General features: G+C 26.6%; 1 protein-coding gene across 1 annotated transcript in view; it reads left to right on the forward strand.

The window, feature by feature from the left end:
* The window catches only part of LOC100208747 (glutaredoxin-3), a 47702-nt gene extending 21959 nt beyond the window's left edge, over positions 1–25743 (forward strand). Inside the window, exons 4-14 of the mRNA XM_065793381.1 lie at positions 2840–2914; positions 4862–4990; positions 5250–5334; positions 15756–15845; positions 15941–16023; positions 18084–18145; positions 18496–18553; positions 18729–18781; positions 23370–23403; positions 25214–25306; positions 25393–25743. Of these exons, the coding sequence (XP_065649453.1) occupies positions 2840–2914; positions 4862–4990; positions 5250–5334; positions 15756–15845; positions 15941–16023; positions 18084–18145; positions 18496–18553; positions 18729–18781; positions 23370–23403; positions 25214–25306; positions 25393–25443 (813 nt within the window). The 3' untranslated portion in view covers positions 25444–25743. The remainder of the gene's footprint in view (positions 1–2839; positions 2915–4861; positions 4991–5249; positions 5335–15755; positions 15846–15940; positions 16024–18083; positions 18146–18495; positions 18554–18728; positions 18782–23369; positions 23404–25213; positions 25307–25392) is intronic.
* Positions 25744–27812: the final 2069 nt, after the last annotated feature.

The following is a 27812-nucleotide window of genomic DNA, read 5'->3' on the forward strand; positions in this document are numbered from 1 at the left end:
AAAGAAAGTTTTAATTGACACCCAATAGGATTTTTCTAGTTACCGCCTAAACCTCAAATGCCTTTTTCATGACTTTTTATATTTTATTGATATTATATTATTATTTCCAGTCTTAAATTAAAAAGTATATTAGGACTACAAAATTCAAAATACAAAAAACTTTGTACTCTTTATACTTTTTTAAATTACAACTTTTATCTTCTCAATTACATCTTACAATTTCTTATTTACAACTTTCAAGTTCTCAATTACATCCTGAAAAGGTGTAGTTTGAAGTTATCAACCACTCAAAAGCAACAAAAAATAATAGCAACCTTATTGAAATTCTAATAATTCAACTTTAATTTGCTAAAAGTTCTTACTATTGCTCTGGTGCAAGAGTCTATAATGATCTACCATTAGAGCTTAGGACTTATCAACTTGTCAACTGAATTTAAAAATAAGTTAAAAATATAATTTAAATGTTTTAATAACATTTTAAATAACTTTATTATTTCAGTTGATTTTAATTCTTTTATATTTTGTATCAGGACTTACATTGATAACAGAATTATAATAATTCTGAAATAATTTATCCTGTATAAATATTCATCAAATAAAATAAAAATCTGTTTCTCTATGTACCAGAATTGTTTAACAAAGTTCAGTGATAAGAGAGAGTTGAAAGTAAAAAAATAAGTCTACTCAAATGTTGGGAAGGTGAATTTAATAATTATAAAAAAGTAAAACTAATTTACAACACATGTAAAAATCATGAAATGATCCTCAATAAAATAGTAAAAAAGATAGTTGCATAATATGGTTGACAAAGACTTGAAAAATATAAATTGTATTGTTTAGGAAAACACTAAGACAGGGGGAATTCGAAATCATTTTGGAAATAAACAAGATGAATCCAGCTTTTTTTAGATCCATTAAAATCATGAAAATTTGTCTCTTTATTGCTGATTTTTCTAAAAGTTTTTAAAATTCAATTCAAGTCATTCCTTTATATCTGCGTTTAAAAAAAAAATCTGATTTCTATTAACTTCTGGGGTACCTCAAGGATCTATCCTTGGTCCTTTGTTGTTTCTGATCTATATTAGAGACTTCCTTTGAAAAGGTTCTATTTGGTGATGGCACAGTTATATACTTGACAAAACTTTAGCAATTTTTGATGATTTTTTGTTAATAATAAGCAGCCAATCTTGAATAAATTGTGACAGGTTAGAGATTGCAGTGGCTGGTGAATTTTAACCCAAACAAAACTAAGTTATTTACTGTCAATAAGTATTGCAGTATTTTGATACATTGATAAATGACAACACACTTAACTGAGTCTTCTATTTTACATCTCAGATTATCATTCACTACTGACCTCATGGAAATCATATATACAATCTATTATAATGTTTACATCTGCTAATAGCCTTTATTTATTATGCTTGCCACTTTTTTACTTCTGATTCCATTCTCTACCTCTACAAATGTCTTATTTGTCCTTCTATGAAATACTGTTGTCATTTTTAAACTAGTTTTTCTAATGAGACCCTCTCTTTTTTAAACATGTTCCAAATTCACATTGTCAATGTTGTTTTCTTTCATTGTTGTTTTCTCTTTTCTATTATTATGGTTGACAAATCAGCAATAGAAAGAGTGTTAAAGTACACATTGATTGTTAGATCGTAAGTTGTTTAACTCAAGATGAGATGTTAGGTTTATTTTTTTTATTAAAGATTCAAAGACCTTGGTAATAATAGAGAGAAGAATCTTATTGAAAGATAGTTAGAGTGGTAAGAGCAATCTCTAAATTTTTGAAAATTATATCCACTGGTGCAAAATTTGCAACTAATAGACAAACTTAATTTAGTAAAGCACTTACATTGTTAAAAGAAAGTTCAGGAAACACCTTTCAAAAAAAAAAAATTTAATTAGTTTTATTAGCTTATTAATGTTTTAATTAGAGATCTTGACTCAATTATAGATTGACACCTAATAAGTAATATGCTATAAAGTTGTCTTATTCTTGCTAATCATCCCAACGTTGTGACATGTGACCTAACAGAAACATCAAGAATATCATAATACCAGAAATAATAAGAAATATAAGCTGAAAAAGAGAAAGAAATAACTTAACAGAAGCAAGAGTGTTTAAGATATTTAACAATCAAATAATTTGCTTCTTTGGAATATCATTAGATTTAAGCAGCCCTGGGAATTAAAGAAATAAGAAAGTTATTAAAATTAACTATTTTTTGTCTGTATAAGGTCGGCAATAAAAACTTACTATTTGTTTTAAAAAAAGTGGTTTATGAGTATGTTGCACCAGCAATCTGGTTATTTTTTGAGCAATGATTTTTTATCTTCAAACCATGATCTAGCATTTTCTTCAGACCCACAATATTTCCCATTTCTATCATTAGTAATTTGAGTGAACACAGTTAAACAACAATAATGGATATACTTTTAAGGAGAGCTGATTTGGATTTAAAGTAGGATTCCTCTACCTTTCTTTGTTCCATTAGCATCATGTATTGATTGACTGTAGAGTTTTGTTATTAGTTTATATAAAGTTTTATCTATTGATTTATTGCTTAAGTATGTAAACAAAACTTCATTGGTTTATTAAAGTTATAAAATATTTCTCACTGCAACTGGTACAAATGAGTGTCAAAGGATCTGTTTTGGTCAGCTTTTTAAATATTAACCATATGATGATTTATGTTTTGGATATTTATGTCAATGTTTAAAAGTAAATTTTTGATAAATGCTGGATTGTTTTTATTTCTTATGATAAATAATTTTGTTGACATTAAAACATTTAATTTTATAATTTAAAAGTTATTAAATTGATATTTAGATTGAAGCAGAAGAATTACCTGAAATAACGCAGCAGTATGAAGTTGAATCTGTGCCTACATTTATTCTGCTAAAGGTTGTTAGTTTTTATAAAATACTTTTTCTGTTTTAGATATCTATAGTAAAGTAGTCCTTAGAATTAGGATCATCACTCGGCAATGCCGACCTAACTGCTAACCTTAAAGTGTTTGAAAAATCGTTGATCTTGTTTCTTTATTTTATGGTAACCCCTTTGTGTCGATTTTTTTGCAAGCATGATGCTGACCTCTAACACTTTTCCTAATTCCAAGGGTTGATATTAAAGTATGACTTATTTAATGATATTTAACAGTTAAAAGAAGTAAAATTTATTCATTACGTTGAAACTTTTTAACTTTGTGTGCTCTAGTTTTAAGTGGATCTAGTTAATCTAGTAAAATACTTTGAAATGCATAATTATAGACTAAATTATTGAAATGCATACTTATAGACTAAATTATTGGCTATTTTGGAGATACTTGTTGAAAATAAATTTTTTTTTTATTATCTAAAGCTTTTACTTGTTTGCAAAGTGTTAGTATCTCGGTTAGAAAGTTGGAATGATAAATATTATAAAAAGTCACATTGTAACTGTTATTTACATAAGAGATGCTTAAGATGTATCTCTGCATGTTATTAAGTTAGTATGATGAGAGAATCTACTACTATATAAAAGGTATCACCTGATCAACTTAATTAAGTTATTTTATATATAATTTAAACATCATTAGAATATTGAGTTATTGCCAACAAAGTTTACAGTTATTTTAATTTTCTCTTAATGCAGAAAGTTTTGCTTTTTAGTTTCTCTTTAATTTTCTCTTAATGCAGAACGTTTTGCTTTTTAGTTTCTCTTTAATTTTCTTTTAATGCAGAACGTTTGCCTTTTAGTTTCTCTTTAATTTTCTCTTAATGCGGAACGTTTTGCTTTTTAGTTTCTCTTTAATTTTCTCTTAATGCAGAACCTTTGCAGAATCATAAGCTACCGGTAATTAATTAACATCCATTAAACATAATCCACAACAAACATTCTTATAAGGATTAAAACATAAAAGGAGAAAAAGCAACTTATATTTTATAAAATATAAGTTATTACTTATATTTTACAAGACACCTGTTTAAGATAAAATTTTGTTGCACAAGTAGATTAAAAAAATACTGTTGTTATTTTTTATCGTAAATAATGTTATAAAAAGTTAAAAAGTAGTGTAAATAAAATAAAATTAAAGTGTTTACTTATATTTCCTTGTTTTTTGAAACAAAATATTTACTCATACATTGTTGTTTCAAATTTCATAATAGTAAACTGTTTCATAATTCTTTTGAAGATGTCTTAGTTATTATATTTTGTGGTATGATTAGAACTGAATAGAAATCTTATTTTTTATCTTCCATATCAACACGCTGAAACATAAATGTAAAATACATTTTTCATCAAAGTGAAAAAAAAACTTGTGTTGAACCAAGGAAATAGTTTTGAGTTTTATAAAGTATTTTATTTATTTGGATTTTTTGTTGTGGAAGAATTCAGTTCTGGTTGTTGCTGGAGAATTTTGTTCTGGTTATTGCGGAAGAATTTCGTTATGGTTGTTGCAGAAAAATTTTGTTCTGGTTGAATTTTACTTTTTTTTGTTTGTTGTTGTTATATGAAAGTGTTGTTATGTTTGTGATTATTTTCTTTTTTTATGTTTTTTGTGGTTAGATTCTTGCGGTTGTGCATAATGAGCAGGTCAACCCTGCAACTGCATAAGGAAATCAATAATTTGAGATTTTTTTTTACAATAGAAGAAAATTTGTTTTCTTTATTTTTGCAAATTAAGAAAACAAAATGTAGGCAAAAAATTAATTTTTCCTTTATCTTTAATAATGGAGATAAAAAAAAATGATTTTATTTTATATTATATTTTATTTTTATTATTTTAGATGTATGTATGTATCTATCTATGTATGTATCTATGTATGTATCTATGTATGTGTTAATGTATGTATGTATATATTGATTTAGAACTCCAAGGTTATTGATAAAATCGAGGGTGCTGATGCAGCAAGTTTAACAAAAAAAGTTAAACATCATGTGACTTCATTTGTTAGTCCTATTGTTGCTCCAGAAGTTTCTGCTGCTTCCAATAAAAATGTATATATATATTTTTTTTGTATTGCTTTTTTCTATAATTTTAAATTTTTTTATATATATAAAATTAGGTCTGTAGATTGCAATATGTAAATATGTAAATATATTGTATACAGATTAAATTGTTTTTAATTTTTAATTTTTTCAATTATCAACATTATCATTTTGCCGTGAAATAATTATAGATTATACAAGCAATAAAAATTTGCACTGTTTGAATTTATAAATCTCTGTTAATTTTTAAAATAATTTTTGTTTTCAGAACTTGGAAGATCGTTTAAAAAACCTGATAAACCAGTCATTTTGCATGCTTTTTATGAAAGGAGAACCAGATGCGCCTCAGTGTGGTAAGATTATTTTTAAAAAAATTTAATTTAAATAATAAAATATGATTCAAGGTTGCAAGCAATAAAATATAATTCAAGGTTGCAAATAATAAAATATAATTCAAGGTTGAAAGCAAAAAAATTTGATTCAAGGTTGTAAGCAATAAAAAAATTACAAACTTTCTTTATTTGAATTTATTTTAATAATTTTCATGTTAAATAGAAAACACAATTATTAATAAATAAAAAGTAAAAGAAAATTTTCTACCATACTCAAATTTTAAATTGTATTCACAAATGAAAAGTCTCTAAAGAGTTTTTCTCCAAAGTTGTTGCTTTAGTGTGCACATTGTATTACATATATTAGTGTGTTCATAGTTGTAAATATTATTAAAAAGTTTTGCATGCCTTTAAAGGCTTTATCTTTAGAAATATATAACCTGAAAAATATACGAAATAAAATAATATGGCTTTACTTTTAAAAACTTGATGTAACTTGTAAGCATACCTTGAGGAGTGGATTATTTGGTGTAGACTTAAGTTATATTGAGTTGTATTTTATTAAGGAAAAAAAATCATAATGTGTTATAACAACTGTCATTTAAAAAACAAATTTTTGACAGTCATTGTTCAATTTCTAGTGCATTATGATGAGAAAAGAATATAATTATTTTAAAAATTATTTTATGCTCTGTCAGTTTTTTTATGTTTTTTTCAGAAATTTTACATAATTTTTCTTTTTAGTTTTTTATTTTAGCTTTATTTATTAACCTTTTAATTTAGTATATAACATAATCTTATTTTTTAGTAATCAAACCACTTAATATATAATATTTATAATAATATATAATACTTGGGTAATGATACATGATGAAAATTGTATAGAATATATAGAATATATTATATAGAATATACAATAAACTTCTAAAAAAACCTTTTGTTGTTGTGCACCACAGTTTAGGTATTAAAATGTTTTGCCAATCTATACTATATAATTTTTTAAATTCACAGGGAAGTAGCCACTATAACTACAGTTATAGTGGCTACTTCTCTCAGGATGCTACCATTCAAAAATACAATTGCATGCTTGCAATGTCCAGCTGCACCAGAACTGACGTATTTTCCTTTTATACTATTTTTCTGGTGCTAAACACATCTGGATATAACTTTTTTTTTAGTCTCACCAATAAATATCTGCTTAAGCATTTTAGCTGTTAGACACTTAAGTTTGTGTTCAAAGATAGTTTCCTAATTGTTAATTAGGAGCTGATGTGAATATATATTTACATTTTGGTTTTTAAGTTTTTTCTAAGTTTAGGACTGACAATTGGTATCCATACAGTGGCGTAACTAGGGGGAGCACAACCCCGCAAGGCGGGAGGGCCCCGGAGCTTAGAGGGCCCCATTGAGATTTTTCACGTATTTTTAATTAAAAAAAAACAGATTATTTTTCTATAATAGGAACTCTATTATAGAATTTAATTTCAATAGAAATTCTATTATAGAATTTAATTTCAATAGAAATTCTATTATAGAATTTAATTTCAATTGAAATTCTATTATAGATTTAGTTTCAACAGAAGTTTTATTGGCGAATTAAATTTCAATAGAGATTTTGTTACAGAATTTAATTTCAATAGCACACCATTATAGAATTTCTATTGAGTATTAGTGAACATGAGTGAATATTAACGTTGTCTATTTGTCGATAAAGTTAGGTGATTTTGAAGTGGAAAATTAAATATAAATTATTAAATATTATTATATTTAGAAGGTAAGTGCTTTTCTTTTTATATGCATTCATGCAAAGCAGTAAAAATCATATAATTATAATATTCATTACAATAAGTTAAGTTATCAAAATGTTTAGCTAATATGTAATAAACTAGTTATATTTATAATATTGGAATGTTTTTTAACAGCTTGTTAAAAAAATCTTGCAATTTTATTCTAGCGATTTAAAATTTCCATTATAAATTAATTCCTTAGATCTTGAATTTTTAAATTAAAAAATGTATATAAACACGATACAGGTAGAACCATATTTTTGTGTTGAGTACGCACTAGGTTTTGTTATAATACGAGGATAGTACGAATTAACAAAGAAACACAAATTATGTGTACACATCTGATATAAAATTAAAAGGGCGGACTCAAAATACAAGCTAAAGAATAAATACAAATTAAGTCTGTTATTTATTCAAAAATATTTAGCTATATATATTTATATCTATAGGGTTAATGCATAGATATAAATGTTCTAATAAAATATTTTTCTTACAATAGCATGGACTCAAAAGAACTTATATGAGTGGAGCCAGAAAAAGGAAATTAAAAAAGGAGACTGATGAAAGATTACGTAAAAACAATAAAAAGATATCCTTATTTTTTTCATCAGTAGAACAGAAACCTAGTGAAGTAGTTGTAGATAAAAAATATCAATGTCATTACTAGTACTTGCAACCCAACAAGAAGAAATGTTATTTGTTTCAATTAACTTAGAACATAATGAAATTTTGAAAGATCATAATGAATCTCGTTATAAAAGTAATGCAGATATTTTTGCAAATCCTAACAATCTTACCACTGCAATGCAAGTTGAAGAAACAGATTCAGAACCGAATATATTTTAGGAATGAAATACATTAACTACAGATATGGGATATTTTAAAGGAAAATTTCTTGATGATAGCACAAAAAGATTTATTTTTTCCTCTGAAAGATGTAAACCACAGGGACTATTTAAAAAAGATCCTTCACAAAATTGTAACGTCTGTTCACAAAAAATCCGGACTGATTTCAAATGTACACAAATTGTTCTAAATTTCGAATTTTCGATTCGAAATTTTTAAATTTAATCGGTCAACAACAACAGTTTCATTTTGTGGCAAAATTGAGTTTAAATAATTAATTCAAATAAACATGGAGCATCTAAAAGAGAACGATGTTAGAAATGTGATTGGAAATTTCTATAAACAAAACATAAACAGTGGAAAGAAATTTACAGTGGATCATTTTAAGAAAATGGGAATCGCTAAATCTACAATTTATGACATAATTAAAAGGTCTGAAAATAATTTGCCAATGAATAGAAAAATCGGTTGCAGCAGAAAACCTTTTAAAATTACACCAGAAAAGAGAGAGTCCATGATTGCAAGAGCAGAAGAGAGAATCGGGATTTCGCAAAGAAAATTGGCACTAAAATATAAGATAAGCGTTTCATACGTAAATAGATTATTAAGTATGCATGGACTAAAGCCATCAAATGAGTTTGAAATCATCATGGACGATGAATCTTATTTCTGTGTAAATGGTGCAAATTGTTCACAAAACTCTGGCTACTATACAAAGGATAGTTCTCAAACTGATCCTAACATTAAATTCAACTTCAAAAAAAAGTTTGGCGAGAAAGTTCTCGTTTGGATTGCAATCAGTCGTTTTGGTCATTCATCGCCTTATTTTGCTGTAAAAAACTGTGCACTGGATGCAAAAACTTATTCTAAAGAATGTATTACAAAAAGACTTCTTCCATTTATAAATTCCAAGCATCAAAACATGAAAATTTTATTTTGGCCTGACGGAGCGAGATGTCATTATGCAAAACACACATTAGAAACTTACAACACTTTAGGTATTAACTTTGTCGACGCTAAAGATAACCCCCCAAATGTACCGCAGTTAAGGCCAATTGAAAATTTTTGGGCACATTTAAAAGCAAAAGTTTATGGAAATGGATTTACTGCAAAAAATCTTGACCACCTTAAGAATAGAATTCGATTAAAGTTGAAAGAGTTTGATCCAGACTACTTTTTCAACCTAATGGATTCAGTCAAAACTAAAGTTCGAAAAGCCGCTGATTTAGGACCACTTTCGGTTATAAAATAGTTAACAATGTCCAGTCACTCATTTTAGTTAAAATTTTTGTCAAAAATCGATTAATTTTGTATTCAATTAATAACAATTTTTCATTCCGGATTTTTTGTGAACAGACGTTAGATATTTTTCCACAAATTATTATTGTGCTTATAAATTTGGTCGAACACAGCAATTTTGGCTCTGTTATTCCAAAATTCTGGACTCAGCATATTGTGAACCATGTTGGTTATTTTCAAACGATATAAATAACCAATGGCGTTCGGGAGTTTGAGACTGGAAAGGGCTAAGTAAAAAAATAAAAAGTTATGCCAATAGCCTAAAACATATTGAAGCATGTCAAGTATACAATCATTGGAAACAAAACAGGACACTTAATGAGGATACAGAGACATTAATTCGTCATAAAGCTTCATTTTGGAAGATGGTATTAGAAAGGTTATTTAACATCACTTTAATGTTAACAAAAAACTTACTCGCATTTAGAGGTTATAGTGAAGTGTTAGCAGATGAAATTTACAATGGCAATTTTTTGTCTTATGTTTATTTGCTGTCAAAGTACGAAGATACAATGAAAAATTTACTCAATAAGCTTAAAGGCACTATAAAGTATCTTAGTCCAGCTATCCAAAATGAAGAGATTCGATGTTTAAGCCAAAATTTAGAAAAAAAATTATTATTGGAAAAAAATGAATCTGCATTTTTTTCTATTATAGTTGACACAACTCAAGTCGTATCTAGAAAAAATTTAATTTTTCAATACGCTCACATAATTCGCAAACAGGACACTCAACCGTGTCAAATAGAAATTAAATAAACATTTTTGGGTTTTTATGAAATAAAGAATCACTCGGCAGTAGTTTTGACCATTTAATTGTTATTATTGCTTAAAAATAAAGGAATAGATTTAAAAAAGTGATGTAGTCAAGGATATGACGGAGCTAATGTGATGAGCGGTATTTATAACGGAGTTCAGAGAAAAATAAATAACATTCAACCATCTGCACAATATGTTCATTGTGCAAGTCACAATTTAAACCTGGTTATAAATGACGCTATTTCTGGTTGTAGAGAAGTAAACAATTTTTTTATAATTATACAAGAAATGTACTCCTTTTTTGGCAACAGTATTAAAAGATGGGATTTGTTATCAAATTTTAGCGGAGAGCCGAGTAACATTAAAAAAATTAAACCCATTAAAATGGTCTTCAAGAATTAACTTTTTATTAGCTATAAAGTTACGCTTTCTAGATATATTTAAAACTTTAACTGAAATTTCTTTAAAGTATTCGAAAAGAGTAGAGCAAACTAAAGCTCTAAAATTACGGGACAAAATATCAAACTTTAAATTTGTTTTTATTTGCGTCATTATGTATCACTTATTAACGAATGTAAATTATACTGCCTTAAGATAATATAGCTATTTTGAAAATAAAAATTCTGCCATAGAAATAAGTGAGGTAAAGTTAGTTTTTGCTATTAAGTATGCATCTCTTAAACATAAAATCAATGTTAGTTCTTTTTTATAATTATTTTGAAAAAAGATTCTAGATCATTTCTCAAATTTATAAAATAAATGTTTTTTATATACTTCTCAGTGTGCACGACGTTTTTAGACGTTTTTATAAGGTTTAAACCTAATAAAAATGTCCAAAGAATGTTTTAAAAACGTACTGTGCCCACTGAGTTATTCGCGTTATATTAACTCAATATAAAAATCAAATATTGGATATTTCATTTGTAAATAGACTTTGAAAAAATCTAAAGTGGGAGGGCCCCTTCACTTTTTTGGCGGGGGGGGGGGGCCAAATTTATAGTTATGCCACTGTATCCATAGTAGTTTTGTTAATGTTTGGGACAGTCAAATAGTATCCGTAGTAGTTTTATAAATGATTAGTTCTCCAATTTCAATGGTTAAAATTTGGTATTATGTGATTCATTTTTTGTTTGTTTGTTTCTTTTGTAAAAGTCAATGGTTTTTTCAAATGTTGAGATTTGGTAGTATTTGATTTGATTTCCTTGTTTGTTTGTTTTTCTTTGTAAAAGTAAACATTTTTTTTATTATAATTTTTTATTTACATTTAATATCATTGTAATTTTATATTTTTGGAATCTATTATATATTGTAATTATTAGCAATAATTATTTTTCACTTTGATGAAAAATGTAATTTACATTTACGTTGCAGTAAAAAACTAAACATTTTGAACTTAATTCAACTGATGTAACATTAAAATTTATTTTTGTATTTATATGTATCTATGCAGGGCCTGTTCTAGGAGAAAAATTTGGGTGGCGGTGCCCCTCTGTCCCAGAGAAATTTAGCAGAAAATCAGCTTTTTTTCGCAAAAAAAAAAACAAACAATATTTGCCATAAAAATCGTTTAAAAAAAAAAATCCTCAAATTTTATTTTCGGAGACGTCCAAATACAGTTGATGCTGTCGAAAATGGTCTAGAATAGCCCCTGTCATGCTTTTTGATGTTATGTTTTTAACAGTTTGATTTTTTTTAATAATATTTTTGTTTGTAACCATTTTGTATATAATACCTGATGATACTGATCACAATCACAAAAGATCAGCAAAGTATTGAAAAAATATATATTTTAAAAAGCATAACACGAGCAAAATTTAACTTTACTTGATATACATATTTATATCGCTAAAAGTTAAATATGTTCATATGCGTGTTTTAAAGTACCACATTGTGTGATTAAATTTAATTTGAAACCACGTTAAAAATCATTTGAAGTCTAAATATCTTTAAATTAAGCGATATTGTTATAAAAAAATTATCAATCAAATTTAAATGTTGATTGGAAAAAATTTTTTTTTTCTTATTTTAAAAAACTTATACTTCCTTCTTATTTCTTAAAACATTCATAACACAACATTATCGCCTTATGTTTGCTTTCTCACAATTTAGTTGTTTTTTTGTTTTTTTTTAAATGAACAAAACAGCAACTAGAACAAATGTTTTAAGGTGAATTTCTTAATGGTCAAAATATAAAGTTTTAACAATTTTAGTTAACATTTTGGCTTTAACAAAATCTTCCCCTACTACTCATAACCTAATTAATCATCTTTTTGTTTAACATAGTTTAGAAATTTTAACAGTAAAAAAAAGTTTTAAAATGGAGTATTTAAAATTTTTAAAAAAATTTAATAAATTAAATTTAAATTTATTATATAATAATATTTAATAATAAATATGAAATACTATTTAATAAGTTTATTTTCAATATAATAAAGTAAATTTAAATTAAAAATTTTTTCAAAATGAAAATTAGGAAAAAGTTTATTTAGCTATCTGTTTTTTTTATCATAAAAAAAAAAAAAAAATTAACAATTGCAGTGAAAATGTTTTTTACAACACTTAATTACTACTTAAAGTTTTCTGCATAAACTATTTCAAAAGTTTTGGTGTAACATTAATGGTTCAACACATTGGTAAAATTACCATTTCGTACGTAAAATGCAAATAGCGTAATGCTTCTTAACAAGGCTTATATATATATATATATATATATATATATATATATATATATATATATATATATATATATATATATATATATATATATATATATACACATACACACACACACACACACACACATGATATACGGTATTTTTGAATAAGTATATGTAAGAAAACAATGATCCATTATGCATCTGATTATTATTTGTCTTGTTTGTATTAAAATAGTTAAATTTTTAATATTCATGTGGCAATTTTCTATAGACGCACTAAAGTTTTTATGAGTTTTGACGAGCAATTTTCTATAGACGCACTAAAGTTTTGACAAGCAATTTGCTATAAATGCAATAAAGTTTTTATGAGTTTTGTCGCAAATTTCTTATATTCTGTAGTATTTTTTATTTTGTGATTCGAAATTAAGTTGAACTTAACTAAATGCCGGAAGGAAAAGTCCTTACTGATATTGAAAAAGGTCAAATATTGGCTTATCATTGAGAAAAAGTTCCAAATCGAGAAATTGCTAGAAGATTGAAGAGATCAGATCACATTATCCGTAATTTCTTGAAAAGTCCAACAGATTATGCAACAATCAAGAGGAAACCAAAGAAATCTAAGGTTTCAGGCCGTGAAAAACGCAGAGTTGTTCGACTCACATCAAAATCATCAAAAAGTTTGAAAACAATTAAGTCAGATTTGGGTTTAAATGTTTGCAAGGAGACAATTAGGAAAGTTCTTAAAGACAGCCCACACATTGTACGATCAAAAATGAATAAAGCACCAAATTTGAAGCCCGTTCACAAACAGAAATGAATGGAATTCGCCCGCGAAAACATGGCACGCGATTGCGAACAAGTAAGAAATTTTAGATTAAATTCTTATGAATACGTAAGATGTCTAAAAAGCTAAATATTTTTGTTTTCAATACCAGGTGATTTTTTCGGAAAAGAAAAAGTTTAATCTTGATGGGCCTGATGGTTTTAGTGGCTACTAGCGTTATTTGAGGAGAGAACCCAAATATTTTTCGACAAGGAATTTCGGTGGTGGATATTTGATGGTTTAGCTTGGGTTTTGTGCAACAGGAACGTTAAATTTAGCATTTACATCTTGCAAAATGAAAAGTTCTGAATACATTGATGTGCTAAAATTATGTTTGATTCCATTTAAAAACAAATATCGATGCAAAAAGTTTGTTTTTCAACAAGACAATGTCAGCATTAACACTAGTAATGAGACTAAAGCCTGGTTTGAAGCTAAAAAAATCAAGCAAATGTGGTGGCCTGCTCGCAGTCCAGATTTGAATCCTGTTGAAAACATCTGGGGAAATCATTGTAAGATGTATCTATGCTGACCAGAAGCAATATAGCTCTGTGGCAGAGCTAAAAGTAGCGGTATCAGAATGCTGGAAGGATATGGAGCCAAAAGTGCTGGAAAACTTGGTGGGAAGTATGCCAAAGCGAATTTAAGTAAATGAGCGCAAAGGAGGTCCAATCGAGTACTAAAAATGTGATAAAAGCATTTTTTTGGATAGTTTTGTTGAAAAATGTGAACTGCGTCTATAAAAAATATTCAGCTATCTTTTGAATTTAGTTCATATATGATTAACCTCTTTTCAAATTTGATATTATTTTTTGATAATTTTCATTATTTTTTGATACTTTATTTATAATTTATTGAAATACACTATAAAAATAAAGGTAAGTCTACATGCCTATAGAAAATGGTTACAGTGTATATATATATATATATATATATATATATATATATATATATATATATATATATATATATATATATATATATACATATATATTTATTACTTTGTAAAACTAATGATAGATATTAAGAATCTATCATTAGTTTTACAAAGTAATAAATTTTCACACAAAATTATTGACTCTGAAATTAAATCCTATATTGATAAGAAAATGAACCCATCTGTTTCTAACATTGTTAATAGCTTAAATGTAAGATACTTTAAGCTTCCATACATTGGAATGTACTCTATTTATACTAAAATGAAAGTTTCAAAAATTGTTAATAAGTATTGCGAGGATGTTCTAATAAAATTAATTTTCACTACTAATAAAATACAAGATTGTTTTTGCTTCAAAGAGTCACTTCCTAAACTGCTTAAATCTCATATTGTCTATAAATTTTCTTGCACTGGCTTTAATGCCAGTAATATTGGAGAAACCTTCAGACATTTGGCTACTAGAATAAATGAGCACCTTAAAAGTAATAAACAATCTCATATATTTAAACACTTAAATTTATCTATTTATTGCAAAAATCTGGCTAACTAAAAAACAAATTAAAGATAAAAGAAACCCTTCATATTCAATGGGAAAGTCCCTCACATAAACAAACTTTACATAATGCTATAAACTTATCTATTTAATTTTACTGTCAGTTAAATTTTTTTGACAGTTGGTTATTTACCAAGTTATTTTGTAATAAATATATTGGTTTAATATGTATAATTTTTGTCCTTTATTATTTCTCTGTAAAGACTTCTATTTATTGATATTTCTTTCAGAGTTTTTTAATGTAAAATCATCTTTTGAAAATGTAAATAAATTATTAAATTAATTTGAGAAAAATAATAAAGGTATTGCCTTCATCAAGTATGGTGCAAAACTGAGTCAAAAGATGTTTGTCACTAGATAAAAATACTTGTGCATTGGAGTAAAAGGAGGAGGCGTAAAAAGTCGTAAAAATTAGCACTTTACTACTGTAATAATCCCAACAGCGCTAATATATCGAAAACAAAATAAACCATAGTTTTGTACTTTTTTAAAAACTCTGGTTCAGTTTTGCACCATACTGTGTGTGTGTGTGTGTATATATATATATATATATATATATATATATATATATATATATATATATATATATATATATATATATATATATATATATATATATATATATATATATATATATATATATATATATATAGTTTTGTTTCTACTTATAGAAAATATATATCCATAACATGCCTTTTATAAAACCACTATTTATATTTGTCAATCAAGTTAAAATATTAGCACTATAATTGAGTTAAAGGGTAATATTTTTTTAACCTTAGGCTTTAGTCGTGAAATTGTGACTATTCTCAGAAATAATGGCATTCAGTTTGCATTCTTTGATATCCTTACTGATGATACTGTCCGGGAAGGCAAGTTTTCATGCTAAAAATATTTGTATTAGTAAGAAATTTTTATTAATTTTTTTAATTAAAATTTTTTGTTACCATAAATTTTTTTGTAATAGGCTTGAAGAAGTTTTCTAATTGGCCAACTTATCCCCAGCTTTACATCAATGGAGAACTTGTAGGAGGCTTGGATATAGTTAGGGTTAGTATTTTGTAAAATAGACACATCTTTTCTACTTGTATATAGAAGTATACATACATACAGAAGTTCAAAAAACTACCAAGTCTTTTTTTTTAGAATATAAGTTACAGAGTGTTGTTGGCATTGCATATTTATTACATTTATTGTTAAAATGTAAAGTTTTGATAATATTGTGTTTATTGAAGTTATAGCTAAAATGATCCCACTTTTAATAATTGCTATTAATAATTACTTATACATGCAAAATATGAGTGCTGGCAACACAATAAATAAAATCCCTAACACATTGCACTTTCTGTTAATTTTGTTAATTAATGATCAGCAATTATGTTTTGAGCTGCAATCACTGCCAATGGTTGAGCTAGTTTACACTATTTGCAACAAGGTGAGACTGTCAATTTGGCAAATTATTTGGAAGTTTTGAAGAACAATGTGACTAATTGGTATTAATATTGATTGGTTTTGATATTTTTATGCGTGATGAGTAGAATTTAAACCCATGCTTCAAAACATGCCACTTGCTGGATGACAGCTATAGCAAATAAGCAATAGGGTGAAACGATTTGAAAAGTTTTTGAAATTATGTTAGCCTGTGTTGCCAATTGTTGTCTTTTAGTAGAAAAATAACTTTAGTTTTTTTTTTTAACAAGTTCTTGGAGTTTCTCTAGGAACCAATATTTTTGACAAATTTTAATGAATTTGAATTTGAAATTAGTGTATAGTTCTGCATGTTTTGAGTCCCAGGTTGACATATTTCTAAAAAATGTTTACTAAATTTTAGAACCGAATTTAAAATTTAGGACAAAATTTTTGGATTCCAGAGGAACTTCTAAATTCATCTAAATCCTAAAATATTTTTTTTACTTTCTTGTTATAACTAATAGAACAACACTCACATCTCAGGAATGCTTATTTTCAACTGTGTTTTTTTACAATGAAAATCGCTCCAGTTTACTGAGCAACTTGGTCAACTAGATGATACCGTCTAACAAAGTTGCTGACTTATGGCTTCAAAAATTTGCTTGAAAGGTGGTCATGTTTTCGACTAAAAAAAAACAAATTCAATTTTAAATTGAGACAAAAGTTTCTTATTTCGATAAATTAAAGATCAAATAAGGCTAATATTTTTCGTATTGGAAGAACTTAAATTGCTCCTATTTGAATTCAGAATTAATCTAGTTGTTGAAAACAACTGTTTTAATTCTGAAGTATTTCATGTCTATAAAATAATAGCTGTCTCTTGTTCGAAAATGAAATAATTTTAAATTTAATACAATTTTTAAAATTAGATTTAATATATTTTTAAAAATTAAATTTATTTCTTTTTCAATAATTGTTGCTAAAGTAAAAACTTCTTATATTGATGTTATTAATTTTATAGACATGCAATACTTTGAACTGTGTCACATTGGTGCTTTTTTATGTTTAAAGCATTCTCCATTAAACTTTCTTTTATTTTATCTCTTGTATATAAAATTTTTGTGACTGGATCTAAAATACAACATATTTTTGCAGAAGTTGATAACTTAAGATAACAATTTTTTTTAGCAGCATTTCTTTAAACTTTGATTTCATTTGAATCACAAAGATCACAAGCTGTAGTATTTTATGTTTAACTAATGGCAAAATCGAAAGAGAATTTCCAGCACTAACCACAAGAGTTAACAATTCAAATGGTTTTAAAAACTTCACTAATTCTGAAATCAAGTCTTGTTCATAGTTATCTAAACAAATATCTTGTCTGTCACATTTCTTTAGTAAATTTTCTATAGAATCTTATAACTGGTTAATTGATCTATCCTAAAGAGACACTGTTTCATCTTGTGTATATTACCTGTTTCAAACTTTTATGGTGTCTTTAAATGATCCTCAAATTTCTCTTTACAAGTAATATCTAAATTGTTTGCTTCAATTGTTTAAGATAATAGTTTTAATAGAAACTTCTCAATTGCTATTTGTAACTATATTTTCTGGAATGTTTATTCCTTTACTTTAAAATTGTTAAGAGTTGACAAAAGGTTTTATACCGTGTTTTTTTTATTTATTTATATATATTATAGGAACTTGCAGAAACTGGTGAACTCCTTCCCTTGTTATCTCAAAATGAAGATTTAAATACTAGGTAAGTTATAAAAAAGATTTACAGCTTTATTAGTAGGAATTTTACAAGTTTAACTGTTACTTATGGACCATTTCAACTTGTTTCTCTGCGCAGCGGCCTTATTCATCATCAGGTTCGTGTTTCGGAGTTGGAAGAGGGTTGTAACCACAGTTAAAGTAGTCTCCTCGACAGTAGTGGCCTTGGAGAGGTGAATTAACATTTAAAAAAATAATAACATAAAGCATTCACATGTAAACATAAAAAACTAATAATATTGTTATTCCATCCATATTGACATTAATGGATATTTACTGTTTATGTGTATAATTTAAAATAAATTATAACAAAACTTTGAGAAATTTTATTTTTAGACTTTCGAAACTGGTAAAGAAAGCTCCTATTATGGTATTTATGAAAGGAAGTCCTGAGGTAGATTTAAAACAAAAAATAAATAATTCAATGTATAATCTTTCTATTATTATTATGGTATTTATGAAAGGAAGCCCTGAGGTAGATTTAAAACAAAAAATAAGTAATTCAATGTATAATTTTTCTATTTTTATTAAATTTGTTCACAATAGGTTAGGGGTGATTTTTTTTTTAGAATCCACGTTGTAAGTTTAGCAAAGAACTTATGGAAGTGTTACGACCTTTTAAGTAAGTATAAGAAATTACTTTATTAGTTTTGTTGGCATATTTTTTCTAAAAATCAGAAAGATCAATTATAAATTATCAAAAATGGTATACATGTTATTACATGACATACAAACTAGCTAGTTCCATTTTTCTAAATACAAAGTTTGAGTTAATCTAGAGCAGATTTGTGGTACCAGGCCTTCCCAGGAGAGGCGTGCGGTCGCACGCCTTGAGTGAACACGGATATTTATTTTTTTTGGATAACTCGGCCACGCTTTTTTAGCATATATTAAAAATAATGCATTTTTAAAAAGGCGCTGAAAAAATCAAATTAAATTCGTTGTATTATTTTGTAATTTTTTTAATAAATTTTTTAATTTATTCTTTTCATTAATAAGGAAATAATAACATAAAAATTATATATATATTTTTTTTGAATTTTTTTTTCTTATAACAAAATTTTTTTTTTTAATTTTACATATTTTTTCTAATTTTAAATTTTTTCGCATAAGTATGTCTTTCTACAAAAAATAACTTCTAAGTTCTAGAAGAATTATTATCTACAAGGTTCTTGATAAGGATATGAACGTTTAGCTTATTCGGTTAAGACATTACATAGCGCCGCGGAGACCGGGGTTCGCATCCCGCGTCGGCAGAGCATTATTTTCAAAATAGATTAAAAAAGTTTTCGGTCACATTTTCTGTTTATTTTTTCGACTTGTCTCAAATATCGTTGCTGAAAAAATCAACACCTAAAAATATATTATAAATAATTATAATTATAATATAAATAAATAAAAAATAAATATAAATATATAAATTTTTTTTTTATGTTTACTAGACATTAAAAAAAAAATTGTAATAAGAAAATTTTTTTTTTTAAATAAGTATAAATATATATATATATATATATATATATTTCATTTTTATGTTCATATTTTTATATTAATAATAAGAATAAATTATGAATAAAAATAATAAAATAATACGACAATTTAGTTAGGTTTTTTCAGCGCCTTTTTAAAAATGCGTCATTAATATATGCTAAAAAACCGTGGCCAAACTCTCAAAAAATATATATATATGCGTGGTCACTCAAAGCGACCGACCGCACGCCTCCCCTGGGAAGGCCTGTGGTATCGAATTTAAACTCAAATCATGTTGATTTTAAGTAAAATAAGTGTAAATGTTAACTTAAAAGTAAAGTGTAAATGTTTATTTAGAAGTTTAAGTTTTTTTTCTAATTTATATATATAGGGGTGAGTAAAAATATCTAAATTACTGGATATCCTAATATCTGATCCGATATCAGATTTAAAAAATCTGAAGTTTGGATATCTGATCTGGAAAAAGCAGACCAGATATTTGATCCTTTTTTTTTGTGATATTGATGTGAAACACAAGAAATAAATGGCAAAAAAAATTTGGAAATTTTTAAAACAATGACGCCAAATAATTTTATGAAGTTAAGTTGAAAATAGGCTTCTTTAAAGATATATTCGTAAAAATATATTTTTTACAACCTTAGAATATTGTTTATGTATAATTTCAATTTTAAATTAACTAATTTAGTTAATATGTAAGTACTAAATAAAAGTTTTGAAAATATTGAATGCATTAAAAACATGTTCAAAGTGATCATTTTATCTTTGTAAAAGATAAACAAACTTTTTACTTTTATTTCAACTACATCACAGATTTTTTATGTTTATATGTTATTTTATGTTTATATGTTATTTGAATATTTTATTTATTTCTTGAATATTTTATGTTATATACTTTTATTCTTTTAACAACTGTTTTTATATATTTTTATGAAATTTTTTGCAAAATTAGTTCATTTTCTGGTAAGACAAAACTAAAATGCACCATGAACTCTCTGAAATGCTAAAACAAAACAAACAAAAAAATTTTTTACGCCAAGGTGGCTGGATATATAGATGTTTTTGTTGTATAATTTGTTTTGGGTTCAGATAAATCCGGTTTCTGATCCAATTTAAACAGATACCCAAAAATCAAATATCCGTTTAAATCTGGAATCAGAATAAGATTTTAACAAACCTGACTAGATATCCAGTTTTAGTCACCCCTATGTGTGTGAGTGTATATATATATATATTTATTTATTTTTATCCGATGTAAGTTTTTAGATTACAAATATATTTTGCCTCTGTAAAATCGTAAAATTTTTACTTTCCTGTTAATAAATATGATATTTTAATTAATAAATATGACATCTATTGAGATCATAGTGATCATAGTTTTCATTACTATTATACTAATGTCTTATTTAAATCAAGTTTTTTTAAATTGCTTTTTCTATGTTTTGAGTGTTTTAAATCAAGCTTTTAAGTTGATAAATTACAAATATTATTGAGCTTGAACATGTGAACACAAATTTGTCTTCCTTCTGCAAGATAAATTTCTCTTGTGACAGTTTTACACAAAAACATTTCTGATATGCATATATACATAATTTTAAATAAAAATTCTTAGCTTTTAATGTGGTTAAAACTTTCTTTTGTATTAGTATTTATACTGGTTGTATATTTATACAGAAAATTATCTAAATACTAAATCTGTATAAATAAATTAACTTCATGCAAGATTTAACCTTTATTGTAAATACAACTATCTAAATAAACTGTAATCATCATTAAAGTTTTATTATAACACTGTCACCAATGTAATAAGCAACACCTTTGTGTATTCTACGTAACCTTTATGTATTAACATTAAATTATAAAATAATTAAAGCAGTGTAGCAATGGCTACAAACTTTTTATTGATAAAATTAAGTTTTTTCAATAAAAAGTTTGTAAAATCTTCCTGGAGTTTTTACTCTAGACTTTTCTTTTGGGGAGGGGGGATTTGTCCTGGTACATATTTTTCAGGTAGTTAAAATTATGAAAACTTTTGTCTCTGGACATTAACTCTCTGATGTGTACTTGCTGCTTCTACAACTAAACACTAATTCTTTTAAATGTTTTCTATCAGTTGTTTTGAAACTCCTTGAACACAGGCTCATTAAATTTAAACAACCGATCATTGATGACATCATTGAGTACTTAAATGCATGTTGTTAATTAAACTTAGAGTTCAGAATGCGTAGATTTATTTTTAGTTTTAAAGATAAATTATGAAATGGCTTAAATATCAAATACCATGACTAAAATAGCCACTAAAATATAACTATTTAAATTCATTGCAAACTATGATTCTATGTTTTTTAAGTAGTTCTTTGTCATCAAATTAACTATGTTCATTTTTATTTTCATCAAAGTACATTTAAAGTTACGTTTTTATTAAAAAGTTTATTAGTTTTATCTTTTCTGTATTGAGAAAAAAAAATTCTAGTGATTGTACTTTTTGCATAGTCTAAATTTTCTACTCTAGAATATTTCATAGCATTCTCTTTGACATAAAAGTTATTTATGCTGTCACATTAAGTTGTTTTCAACAAATTTTTGTCTTCAACATGGTTTCCTGCTTTAATTATCTTTTAGCACACCATTAATGATACCAGCAGTAGTGGTTGATGAAACATCAAATGAGACAGAAGCAATAGCATTACTAATATCATTAAAGTTATTCTTAAAATTAATTTTTGTTGGACCAAATCTAACAATGATTAGATTTTAGAATAAAATGTTTTATATTTCTTTTGTTTTCTTAATATTGAGTTCACTATCACTTACGCAATCACTGACGATACGCAATCAATGACGATATTGTTAATTTCCATTTCCAGCCTATATATTTTGCATCAAATCAAAAACAGTGAAAAAATAAAATGTTTTTGGACTCTTTAAACTTTGTGTTAAAAATGTTTAAAACCTGCAATTACATCAGCAATCTTAGAAAATATTCCATTGATAAATTACAATTTTTTTCATGAACTAATGTTTTGTCAAGATCTTGACAAAATCAGAGCTGCAGATCAATCCATCACTCCAAACAATAATGTAACAATGGAAATTGGTTTAGTGGAATTTTTTAGGACATCCTTTTCTTCTTAGTGTTAATTGCTTTTCTGGGTTTTTTAACAACTAGTTATTTCATTTTTCTTTTTAAATATTTTATGCATATAAAAGATAAAAGTAAATAATTGGAATGCATATTGGAATAATAACAATTAATATGAAATTTATGATTGTAATAATACCTGGTGTATTTGAGTATTAACTTGAAACATAAATAAGTATTAATTTTTAAACTTAAAAATAATATGAAAAACTAAAAACCTGTTATCTTACTGAAGCATAAAGTAAAGCAATATTTAAAATATTATATTGTAATTAAATATTATATTGTACATTTTTAACGTAAATAGTGAACAATTAAAATAAACACACAATATTAATAGAAAGAAAAATCCTGCAGCAAGAGTTTTTTCACCAGCCAAAAATATCCATTACACTTAGTCTTTATAAATACATAGGAAAAGTGACTGAATAAAAAGTAAAACATTTGTTTGGCAAAAGTGACATACCGAATAAAAAGTAAAAACATTTGTTTGGCAAAAATTTTTAACTGATATTAAAAAAATAATTTTGAAGTTGAAATAAATTTAGCTACTCACTAATCAATTTTGTGAATTCTTTTTTAGGTTTGAATCATTTGATATTTTGGAAAATGAGGAGGTATTTTTTTTTTTATTTGTGTGATTTTTATTTTTGTGATTTTTATAAACGAATTCACCCCCAACAAGCCTGAGAATAAGCAAACAACCGCAATTTAGTCAGTGTTAATAGAAAGAATAGGGTTAAAATAAAAATAAAATAAAAAAAGTTGACGGAAAAATTACAGAAAACTGCATTGTATGAATCAGATTGTATGAATTGAAATTTACCAGCGGATGCTGGTAAGTTTTTTGTCAAGGCTGGAGAGTCTAATATTCTACTAGTAATTACTACCAACTACTCTTGAAAAAAACCTTTGTCAAGACGATTTAAACTTATTTATTTGTGTCATCAGCAAGTAGCGTCACTTTAAAATTAAGTTTATCAAGATGAAAATAGATTATTATTAATGTAGATGAAAAAGACCAACATTGGATCAACATTGAAGAAGGATCAACATTGTGGCACAATGTTGATCCTTCATTAAAAGTTAATGGAAATGAGGGGGAGAGTGTTGTTCATTGAAGGTGACTTTAATACTGTAGTGGAAAATAATTTTAAAAAATTTTCCAGATACACTGTAAGAAAAGAGTTTATGGAGAAGACCAGCTACTAGACTTTATTGAATACCTTTATTATATCAAAAGCAATAACCTTTGCCTCATTGCTTTTATCTAATGTACAATAAATTCTTTCTACTATAACAGGTAGGCTAACATATTGGCTATCAGAAAGCTATTGAAAGGGCAAGGCAAAAAAAGAAAAGCTGTACTGATTGTCAGAGAAAAAGTTAAGTGACGGAGAGAAAGCTGAAGATTAAATTTGATAATTAAATACTCTAAGACTTTGTTAATAATAGTATGAAGACTGGGCGATAGTTAGATCTGTTAGAGTGCTCCCCAGAGTTTTTTAAAATTGGAACTGCAAATTCTTTTATTTAAACAGACAAAAAACAAGATTAAGTTAATAGTTTAGAGAATGTTAAAGATTTGAAAAACACTTTAGTAATACTGTGACAGGACGGCTGTTGGCATCACAAGAAATACAGGTGATTAAGTGAGAAATGACTTGTGATTAAAATGTCTCACAATGGATTAACCTGTTTCTCTGGGGTGCTAGTAAGAGTGCAATTATTATATTAAAGAAATGAATTTAAAGAAAATGTATTTGCAAATAATTCTGTCTTATCCTTGGGAGAGCTATTCAGATAAATTAATCAAATTAATTATATAATCAGTCCCACGTATGAGTTATGTAATGTTAAAGTCGCCTTTGTTAATGACATTCTTAAAGGTTTTCTAAAAGTTTTTTAATCTAATTTCTGAGATGAAATGTGAGTAACCTCTCACATTTTATCTCAGAAATTAGATTAAAAAAATAAGGTCCATTATTTTCAGGTTACTAAAATGTTTAGTAACCTGAAAATAATGGATCTTATCATCAGACAACACCTTACTATTCAATTCTCAAGAGTTGTTCTTGTGAATAAAGTAAAAGATTGTAGGTGCACAAAAAGGTGCGGAGAGATGAAAGATATCAGTTCTTTAAGGTAGTAGTAAGTAGTGCTTGCTTTTTAACTTCAAACTGAGTTTGAAGTTGAGACAACTAAATTCAAATTAGTCTAAAAAGTTCTAGTAAGTTTGGCGAGAGGTTTAACAGATTTGAAGACCACGAATATTTGTAAAAGATTTTATGGTAATGATTATTTTTATGTTATTTCTTTGTTGTTGCTATAGTAATATTTTAAATTGTTGCAAAACCGTCTCAATTATAGACTTATATTCAGAAATCAAAAGAGTTCCTATTATTTAATATTTTATTCCTATTTTAGGTTCGACAGGGTTTAAAGACATTTTCAGATTGGCCGACTTTTCCGCAAATATATGTGGGCGGTGAATTTATTGGAGGTCTTGATATAATCAAGGTATTAGCTTTTTTGAATGAGTGATTTAGTATAAATGATATTCTTCACATAAACATTCAGGGGTAATTTTATGTTTTAACTTTTAGGGATTACGCGACAGCGGAGAGCTAGAGAGTACTTTATGCCCACCGTCTTAAGTGTTTTTTACTATTGCAAGAGAAACAACAAGTTCGTTACCTTTTTAGAAAAAATGTGCACACAATTGATACGATTGACAAGATCGATACAAAAGAAACATCCTCTTACTAGAATATCTAGTTTTTAATAAAAGTTGTTTTATGGTTTTTAACATCCATTTTATGTCTAATTTTTGAACTGTAACACTTTTACAAGAAGTCGAGATTTCGTTAGTGAAAGGACAAACTAAACTGTGTTTTTTAAATACATATGCAGACAAATGATTATGGTTTTTTAGAAAGAACTTTACTAATTATTAATGGTTCTTTTGCTTTGATTTTTTTTTTTTGTCAAATCTGTGATGATTTCATAACATCTAAAAAAAATAACACCCTTAGCGGAAAGAATTAAGAGAGGAGGGAGAGAGAGAGAGAAAAATGGAAAAGAAACCATAATATTGTAAGTATGCATCTGATATAGATACGGATTAATACCCGCATCTAAATACATCATGAATGAAAACCAAAGAAACCGATAAAAAATATATAACCGTTTTGTTATCTTTTTTATGTGAATATACTGACAGTTCAAAGTAATAAACTATAGAAGTTTATTAAATTAAAAATAAACTACCTTGCATATAAATTTGTAAATTCAACTGGTTAGATGCTTAACTTAGGTATTCGAAGTATATGTTTTCATAGAATGTATAATGTTATAAAGCAAAATTTTAGCCCCGAATACTGAAACAGCAACTCACAGCATTCCTTCCAATTTTCTCAATTAAATAGACATGCATAGCCATGAGGTCAAATAAAGACCAGAATAAATATTTTATCGATTTTTGCTGTAATTAAGAAGAAACCCTGAAACAAATAGGGTTTAAAAAATTGCCTCTAAATACAAAATGGGTAATAAGAGGTAAAAAATTTTTTTGTTGAAACATCTATTTCAAGGATGCTTATAATTAGTTTTATTTTTTTAAATAGTATTTGATGTCTTTTTGGTTTTTTTGGTTTTGGTATCTTATTTGACATGTTTAAAAAAATGATAATACAAATAAAAATACAATCTACAAATGTAATTTTTAGTGCCATTTTAATTATGGAACTATTTTTAAATAAAAAATTTATTAAACTTAGGTTTCATGGCCTCTGTGAAGCCTAGTAAACAATTAAAATTATCTTGGTCTATAAGCATTAGGGTGGTTCAAAAAATTAATGCGAAAAGTTGAAGCTTAAAAGCTTCAACTTTTCACATTAATTTTTTTCATTCATTTTGACTAAAAAGCTTCCACCGTGAAATTTTTATTAAGAATCATCAACGTTTGCCACTTCATCAGCATCATTAAAAATATTGCAGTTTTGTGTTATTTTATTTGTGTATATACTCCATCCATATAAAATGTTGCAAACAAAAATGCAACTATTCTGAGATTTAACTTCATTTGTTTAATAATCTAAACAGCACTAGTAGTATAAAACTACGCTAATAGAGTCTTTCGAGATAAATCCGGAAACTTCTTTCGATGCGTTTCGACCATTTGGAACAAAAGTTACTTCTGTACTATATTTTTGGTAATGGTAGAATTAAAGATTTTTGCCAATGCAATTGCTCTTTCTCAAGAATCGTAACTACTTTGATGGTAATAATGATGAATTTTGCAAATTGATAATATTGAAGTTCCGCCCATTGACTAATAGGATTTAACATAAACAACGTGTCAATTCTTAGAGTTGTATACACAAAACACGATGCTAAGTCTATAAACGGTGGTACACCTAATGTACCACTGATAATTAGAGCTTCCGATGGAAGAGAAGCTTTAATGGAACTTTTGTGATTATTTTTGTCCTGGATTGAGTGAAGCTGTTGAACCCTAATATCCTTGGTGCCATCTGAAACATGTTCAGAGAACACGCTAAACAGTGATAGTTTCTTACTTGAATACCACAACTTATTGATAACGACCAGTTGCAGAAATAGCTGATTTGAATATGGATTCCAATTTTAATCTCTATTTCATTATCAAATGAATAAGATTGAGGTAATTGATTGAGGAATCACTCAAATTTGAACAATTTATCCGTGTCTCCATATAAATAAATGCAACAAATAGTGATTATACCAGACAAGAAATAGTTTCTCGCTTTGTGAGTTTGAACTGACTTCAGATTAAATTAGTAAGTTCTCTTACTAATTAAACGTAAGAAAAATTTTTTGTACCTCAACAGCAAATGGCGAATCGTCCCTCTTGTCAAAGAGTATAACTTAACTCAAAACCTCGTCGAAAAAGCTTCCTGCATCGCAATTAAAGCTTTTGAACACAGCTTAGCAAAAGACAAACGGAACCCTAAGCGTCTATATGCCTATGCAAACAATAAACGCG

This window comes from Hydra vulgaris, chromosome 03 (genome assembly GCF_038396675.1).
Source record: "Hydra vulgaris chromosome 03, alternate assembly HydraT2T_AEP".
NCBI lineage: Eukaryota > Metazoa > Cnidaria > Hydrozoa > Anthoathecata > Hydridae > Hydra > Hydra vulgaris.